Consider the following 8,344-nt stretch of genomic DNA (forward strand, 5'->3'; position numbering starts at 1 on the left):
GACTTCAACTATCCTGATATTTGCTGGAAGTCAAACTCAGCAAAATCCTCAAGGCCTAGCAAATTCCTCACTTGCGTGGAAGACAATTTCATGGTCCAAAAGGTGGAAGAGGCAACAAGGGGGTCAGCTATTTTAGATCTGATCCTAACCAACAAGGATGACTTGGTTAATGGGGTGCAAGTGGGAGGATCATTAGGTGGAAGTGACCATGTTCTCCTGGAGTTTGTAATACAGTGGAAAGGAGAAGCCAGGCAGAGTCAGACACGCATCCTAGACTTTAGGAGAGCGGATTTCAATAAACTTAGAGAAGGATTGAGGGCGATTCCATGGTCAGAAATACTAAAAGATAAAGGAGTTCAGGACGGATGGGAGTTTCTCAAAAGGAAGATACTTAAGGCACAATTTCAAACAGTTCCAGTGAGAAAGAAAAATGGGAGGTGTCTCAAGAAACCAGGATGGATGACTAAGGAACTTTCAACCGAGCTAAGTTTGAAATGGAACATGTATAAGAAATGGAAAAAGGGAGAAATCAAGAAAAAGGAATTCAAAGAAATAGCAGGCATGTGCAGGGGTAAAGTCAGAAAAGCTAAAGCGCAGAATGAACTCAGGCTTGCTAGAGAGGTTAAAGACAACAAAAAGGGCTTTTTTTGGATATGTCCGCAGCAAAAGGAAGAAGAAGGAAACAGTAGGGCCACTGCATGGAGAAGATGGCAAAATGCTAACAGAAGACAGAGAAAAGGCAGAATTACTCAACACCTTCTTTGCCTCAGTCTTCTCAGAAAAGGCAAAGGGTGCTCAACCTGAGGAAAATGGAACAGAGGACAGAATAGGGGAATTTCAGCACAGAATAAGTAAAGAGATAGTACAGGAATACCTGTTTAACCTAAATGAATTTAAGTCGCCAGGACCAGATGAGCTACATCCAAGGGTATTAAAAGAACTGGCAAATGTAATATCGGAGCCATTGGCAATAATCTTTGAAAACTCCTGCAAAACAGGAGAGATCCCAGCAGACTGGCGGAGGGCAAACGTTGTCCCCATCTTCAAAAAGGGGAAAAAAGAGGATCCCAACAATTATCGTCCAGTTAGTCTGACATCAGTACTAGGAAAGATTCTGGAGCAGATCATTAAACAGAGAGTCTGTGAACATCTAGAAGGCAATGCCATAATCACAAAAAGTCAACATGGGTTTCAGAGAAACAAGTCATGCCAGACAAATCTAATCTCTTTCTTTGATAAAATTACCAGCTTGGTAGATGAAGGGAATGCTGTGGATATAGCATATCTTGATTTCACTAAGGCCTTTGACAAGGTTTCCCATGACATTCTTGCAAACAAGCTTGTAAAATGTGGGCTAGACAAGGTAACTGTTACATGGATCTGCAATTGGTTGACCGGCCGAACCCAAAGGGTGCTCAACAATGGCTCCTTTTCATCCTGGAGAGAAGTGACCAGCGGGGTCCCACAGGGCTCTGTCCTGGGCCCAGTGCTATTCAACATCTTTATCAATGACCTGGATGACAGAATTGGGAGCATACTTATCAAATTTGCAGATGACACCAAATTAGGGGGAATAGCTAATACCCCAGAGGACAGGATCAAGATTCAAAATGACCTGAATAGACTAGAAAGCTGGGCCAAAGCTAACAAAATGAAATTCAACACAGAGAAATGTAAGGTATTGCACTTCGGGCGGAAAAATAAAATGCACAGATATAGGATGGGTGACACCTGGCTGAATGAAACTACGTGTGAAAGGGATCTAGGAGTCCAAGTAGACCACAAGTTGAACATGAGTGAACAGTGTGATGTGGCAGCTAAAAAGGCCAATGCTATTTTAGGCTGCATCAATAGAAGTATAGTGTCTAGATCAAGAGAAGTAATAGTGCCACTGTATTCTGCTTTGGTCAGGCCCCACCTAGAATATTGTGTCCAGTTCTGGGCGCCACAATTCAGAAAGGACATTGAGAAACTGGAGCGTGTCCAAAGGAGGGCGACAAAAATGGTGAAGGGTCTGGAAACCATGCCCTATGAGGAACGACTTAGGGAGCTGGGGATGTTTAGCCTGGAGAGAAGAAGGTTAAGAGGTGATATGATAGCCCTGTTTAAATGTTTGAAAGGATGTCATATTGAAGAGGGATCAAGCTTGTTTTCTGCTGCTCCAGAGAACAGGACCCGGAACAATGGATGCAAGCTACAGGAAAAGAGATTCCACCTGAACATTAGGAGGAACTTCCTGACAGTAAGGGCTGTTCGACAATGGAATGCACTTCCTCGGAAGGTGATAGAGTCTCCTTCCTTGGAGGTCTTTAAACAGAGGCTGGATGACCATCTGTCAGGGATGCTTTGATTTGGATTTCCTGCATGGCAGGGGGTTGGACTGGATGGCCCTAGTGGTCTCTTCCAACTCTACGATTCTATGATTCTATGATTCTATGAGTATATATACTCCACTCACTTCATGCCAGCATTCTCTGAAGATGCCAAGCACAGATGCAGGTGAAATGTCAGTCATAAATTCTTCCAGAACACATAGTCAAAAATCCCACAAAAAACTACAAAGATATATTGTTTGGCACCCTGGTGATGCAGTGGTTAAGCACCTGTACTGTAGCCACTCAGTCACAAACCATAAGGTTGTGAGTTCAGTACCAACCAAAGAATCAGGCTCAACTAAGGCTTGCCTCGTCCCGTAGGTTGCTAAAATGAACACCCAGTTTGTTGAGGGCAATTAGCTTACACATTGTAAACCACTTAGGGAGTGTGAAGTTGAAGGCTTTCATGGTCTGCATCCATAGCTTTTTGTGGGCTTTCCAAGCTATGAAGCTGTGTTCTAGAACAGTTTTTTTCCTGACATTTCGCCAGCAGCTTTGCCTGCCATCTTCAGAGAAATTAGGGAGTGCTTAAGTGCACTGCGTAAGTGCTTAAGCAGGATGCAGTGGCTTAGTGGTTTAGACACCAATTTTGATGATCAGAAGATCAGAAGGTTGGCAGTTTGAGGCCTGGATGCTGCACGATAGGGTGAGCTCCTGTCACTAGTCCCAGCTTCTGCCAACCTAGCAGTTCAAAATGTAAGTAGTACCACTTCTCAGTGGGAAGATAACAGCATTTGTTGCAGTCATGCTGGCCACATGACTACCACAGCAGTCCTCGGACAACACTGGCTGTTTGGCTTAGAAACAGAGATGAGCACCGCCCCCTACAGTTGGTTACGACTAGACATTCATGTCAAGGGACAATGAGCCCGTACAGACAGGCCAAAATAAAGCTGCTTTGGGTCACTTTGAAGGTATGCTGTTTAAATGCTGCATACATCCTAAGAGGCCAGAAGCTGTGCCAAAGCCACGCTCCACTCCTAAGGAGTGGAGCTCCTTAGGAGTGACACAGCTTCTGGCTTCTTAAGATGTGCGTGTTATTTAAATAGCATACCTCCAAAGTGACCTGAAGAAGCTTTATTTTGGCTTGTCTGTATGGGCCCTACCTTTACCTTCTTAAGCAGTATAGAAATGAACTTAATGTTGCTACTTTTTGCTATACTCCAACAATATGTATGTGTGCTTGTGTGTGTGTGTGTGTGTGTCTGTGTGTGAGTGAGTGTGTGTGTGTGTGTGTGTGTGTGTGAGAGAGAGAGAGAGAGAGAAGAGCTTGTCAAAAGAGGGCTGTGTAGAAGCGGGAGTCTCCACTCTGCAGGTGAATGAGCTGCCTGCCTTGAAACTCTCCAGTAGCTCTCTCCAAGCGACGTACCTGCAGGTGGCGACAAATGCCCTTGAAGCCTAGCGCTGTCCCTGGTGCTGAATGCTGCTCAGCTAATCGAGCAGAGGCGCTGTCCATAGTATCGCAAAACGGAGCTGTCCGTGGTGCTGAAGCAGCTCTAGGGTTTGGAAGCCAGCGGCATCAGCAACGTTACCAAACCGGGCCGCTGATCTCCGGGAAAGCAGCCGCGGTTGGAAACAGAGCAAGGAGGGAAGGGGCGGGGAACGGGAACGGAAACGGGCATGAACTCCTCATTCCTTTGCTTCATTATAGCTGTGGTCAAGGAAGGCTGGCTGGGGACCCTCCTCCAGGTTTCATGCAGGCTCAGATTCGCAGAGAGCTCTTGTAGCACCTTTGAGACTCAATGAAAGAAAGTTGGCAGCATGAACTTTTGTAGACTTCAGCCTCTTACTGGATATTGTATCCAAATGCATCTGAGGAAATAATAATAATAATAATAATAATAATAATAATAATATTTATATCCCTCCTCAATTGCATTTTGTAAAGGGGCGGGATATAAATAATTTTTTATTATTATTATTACTTCGTCAGATGTATTTGGATATAATAATAACAATTTAGAGAGCTCTTGTAGCACCTTTGAGACTCAATGAAAGAAGGAAGTTGGCAGCATGAGCTTTCTCAGACTTCAGTCATATATGTGTCGGAGATGCTTTGATTTGGATTTCCTGCATGGCAGGGGGTTGGACTGGAAGGCCCCTGTGGTCTCGTCCAACTCTATGATTCTATGTACAGTATATAGACACACACACACACACACACACACACACACACACAGAGTATATACATATACATTCAGTATGTTTGTGCGTGTGCGTGTGTGCAAGTGTGTGTGTGTATGTGTATATGGAGAGAGAGAGAGAGAGAGAGAAATGTAGAGAGATCCTCTAGCACCTTTGAGACTAACTGAAAGAAAGCAGTTGGCAGCATGAGCTTTCCGAGACTTAAAGTCTACTCCCTCAGATGCATTTGGTGGAAGCATCAGGCTCGCAGAGTTACTCCCTGTTCGCATTGAAACCAAGGAGGGAGGTTCTCCTCTTCCTCCTCTCTCTTCTGAGCCAGGCACAAGGGTCCTGGGGGACCTCATCCACGTGGCCTCTGGCTAAGGCTGAGCTCTCACCCTCCCGCTCCATTTTAAAACTGTACTCCCCCAAATCCCTTTCCTCTTACCCAAGAATGGGGGGGGGCGCAAGGATGAAGGCGTCTCCAAACAGTTGCTAGTAGAAACGTGGGCGTGGGGCTGGATTTTTTTTTATGGGGGGAAAGCAAAGATGAAGAAGTAGTTCTCTCTTCACCCATGCTCTTGTCAAAATAACTTTTGCTCCTGTCTCTCTGCCTTGACACCTCAGGACAAGTTTGAGATGGGGGTGGATTTGCGGGTGCACGCCCTTGGGATGTGTCTATGGCGCTGGGGAGTTTGGCCAAGTTGACTTCTTTGGGGTTTCCTTCATCGACTGGGAAGTGTGTGTGTTTGTGGGTTTGGGTAGACCGTGTAGTTATGGGTGCAAGTTGTTATTCTTCAATGCCCCCCCCCCCCTCCCAAATCCCTCGCATCTCTCCGGAGGAAAAAGAGTCAATCCTGCAAGGCGAGAAAACACCGGCGCAGGAAGCCCAAGGTGTGTATCTTGTTAGGTGGGAAGGCTGGAATTGGAGGGGAAAGAGAAGTGAAAGAGAAGGGGAGGGACGAGGGAGGAAAGGAAGGGAATGAGGAGGCGGCGGGAGGTGGAGAGAGGACCCCTCCAAGGTTGCAAAGGGAGAAATGGGCGCTACTTAAGGGACGGAGAAGAAGGGCGAGAAGGACGGAAGGCAAAGGAGCACAGACAGAAAGAGGATCAAAGCAGTCCAGCGGAGTGGCAAGGAAGAAGGAAGCAGAGCAGAAGCAAAGAGAGTCGGCGGCGTCGGAGGGGGAGATGATAGATAGATAGATAGATAGATAGATAGATAGATAGATAGATAGAGACAGCGAGGGAGAGAGAGATTGGGAGGGCCAGGTGGGGGCGAGGGGAACAGCGCTGGAGGGAGAGGTTGGGAAAAGAGGGGGGAGAAGAGAGGAGGAGGAAGAGGAGGAAGAAGGGCGGACGGAGAGGACAGAGAGAGAGAGAGAGAGCAAGAAAGGAGGAGAAGAGAGGGGAGGAGAGGCACCTCGTAAATCAATCCCGACGACCAAAAGGAGCGAGGGACCCAGAAGAGGGAGAAAAGCTAAGGGAGGCAGAGAGGAGAGGGACTGGGGAAGGAGTTGGGGGAGGGTAAAAGAGAGGGACAGGACGGAAGAAAAGACGAAGGAAGAAAGAAAGGGAACGGGGAGAAGGGCAAGGAGGCAGAAGAAGGAGAAGAGAGAGAGGGGGGACGGGGATGGGGAGGGAAAGGTAAGAGAGGGGCAGGAGGGAGCGAGAGAGGAAGGAAGGAAAGAAAGAAGGAAGGAAGGAAGGGGGAGAGAAAGGAGGAGAGGCGGGGGACCCAAGTGGGTGCCGGCCTTTACTATATTGTGACATTTGAAGGGCTCAGGACCTGTGCCGAGGCTGGTGAGGGGGGTGAGGAGAGGAGGGAGGGCGGGCAGCCAAAGGCGAGGAGGAGGAGGCGCCCGGTGATGCTGTTCCTGCTGCTGCTGCTGCTGCCAGGCGGGGATGCCCATCCGTCTGCCTGGGAGCGGGACTGGCCCGGAGGAGAGTCGGGCTTGAGCCCTTCGGTCGGGGGGCCATGGTGAGCCTGGGCAGGCGCTGCCCCTCGGCCCCGGCGTGAAGGCGCTGCCTTCCCTCCTCCTGCTCCTGCCATGGAGATGCCCAACAGCACGGAGGCAGCGTGGTGGTCCAACAGCAGCAGCGGCGGCGGCAGCAGCGCCTCGGAGCCCGCGCCGTCGAGCCTGGGCTACCAGCTGGGGACCTCGGTGGCGCTGGGCTCGCTGATCCTGTTCGCGGCGGCGGGGAACGGGTGCGTGATCGCGGCCATCGCACTGGAGCGGAGCCTGCAGACGGTGGCCAACTACCTGATCGGCTCGCTGGCGGTGACGGACCTGATGGTGTCGGTGCTGGTGCTGCCCATGGCCGCCCTCTACCAGGTGCTGGGCAAGTGGACGCTGGGCCAGGCCACCTGCGACCTCTTCATCGCGCTGGACGTGCTCTGCTGCACCTCGTCCATCCTGCACCTCTGCGCCATCGCCCTGGACCGCTTCTGGGCCATCACCGACCCCATCGACTACGTCAACAAGCGCACCCCGCGCCGGGCCGCCCTCCTGATCAGCCTGACCTGGCTGGTAGGCTTCCTGGTCTCCATCCCGCCCATGCTGGGCTGGAGGACCCCCCAGGACCGCTCCGACCCGGACGCCTGCACCATCAGCAAGGACCCCGGCTACACCATCTACTCCACCTTCGGCGCCTTCTACCTCCCGCTCCTCCTCATGCTGGTCCTCTACGGGCGCATCTTCAGGGCCGCCCGGTTCCGCATTCGCAAGACCGTCAAGAAGACCCACCGGGACAAGAAGAAGAAGGACCAGCACCAGCACCAGCCGCACCCCGCGGAGGAGGAGCAGGAGGAGGACCAGGAGGCCGTGGCCGACACTTGCCTCTCCGCCGACGCCAACGGGGGACCCAACCCACAAGGCCCCGTGGCCTGCATCAACGGCGCCCCCTCCGCCCCCGGCTGCCCCCCGGGGAAGAGCCACTTGCCCTTGCCCAGCCAGTCTCCCCAGACTCACCCGACGCCGCTCCCGGAGAGGAAGAGCGAGGCCCGGGCGGCGGCGGCGGCGGCGGAGGCCAAGCGGAAGGTGGCCCTAGCCCGCGAGCGCAAGACGGTGAAGACGCTGGGCATTATCATGGGCACCTTCATCCTCTGCTGGCTGCCCTTCTTCCTGGTGGCGCTGGTGCTGCCCCTCTGCCCGCGCTGCTACATGCCGGCCTGGCTGGGCGCCGTCATCAACTGGCTGGGCTACTCCAACTCCCTCCTCAACCCGGTCATCTACGCCTACTTCAACAAGGAGTTCCAAAGCGCCTTCAAGAAGATCGCCAAGTGCAAGTTCTGCAGGCAGTGACCCACCGGCGCCGGGAGCGGGGAGGACCGCCGCTGCCCAACTCCTGTGGGGGCTCACAGCAAGACTGGCAAGGGGGCCCAGGAGGAACCACGGGGGAGGACTGGAGGAGGAGGAGGAGGTACTATGACTGCCCTCTTTTTGGAGGACAGGGACAAGGGAAGGGCTTGCAATGGAACCGAGGAGGAGGAAGAGGAACCATGGCTGCCCCCTTTTTTTGGGGGGGGGGGAGCAGACAAGGGGGAAGGACTGGCAATGGGGCCGAGGAGGAGGAGGAGGAATTATGGCTGCCCCGTTTTTGGGGGGCAGAGACAAAGGGGAGGACTGGTAATGGGGCCGAGGGGGGGGGACCACTGCTGCCTCCTTTTTGGGGGGCAGAGACAAGGGCCATGGGGCCTGGCAAGGGAGGGAGGGGGGCTTTTAGTCCTTGATGGCCTCTGGCTTCACCAACTTGGCTCGCCATCTTCTCCCCCCCCCCCCCTATAGCTGATTCTCTTCTTCCTCCTCTTCCTCTTCCTCTTCCTCCTCCTCTCAGACCCCTTGTTA

At 52.0% G+C, this 8,344-nt stretch overlaps 1 protein-coding gene across 1 annotated transcript; it reads left to right on the forward strand.

Moving 5' to 3' along the window:
- The first annotated feature begins 6,340 nt into the window (after window positions 1-6,340).
- On the forward strand, window positions 6,341-8,112 carry LOC149324000 (5-hydroxytryptamine receptor 1A-like). The gene has a single exon (XM_089513089.1). The coding sequence runs from the start codon at window positions 6,548-6,550 to the stop codon at window positions 7,799-7,801; it is 1,254 nt and encodes a 417-aa protein (XP_089369215.1). The 5' UTR covers window positions 6,341-6,547; the 3' UTR covers window positions 7,802-8,112.
- Window positions 8,113-8,344: the final 232 nt, after the last annotated feature.

This window comes from Sceloporus occidentalis, unplaced genomic scaffold (genome assembly GCF_023333645.1).
Source record: "Sceloporus occidentalis isolate IW3139 unplaced genomic scaffold, rSceOcc1.0.p SCAF_1, whole genome shotgun sequence".
Classification (NCBI taxonomy): domain Eukaryota; kingdom Metazoa; phylum Chordata; class Lepidosauria; order Squamata; family Phrynosomatidae; genus Sceloporus; species Sceloporus occidentalis.

Excerpts from the sequence above, each read along its gene's own strand:
- LOC149324000 (XM_089513089.1), top strand. The coding sequence starts at position 6,548 with ATGGAGATGCCCAACAGCACGGAGGCAGCGTGGTGGTCCAACAGCAGC.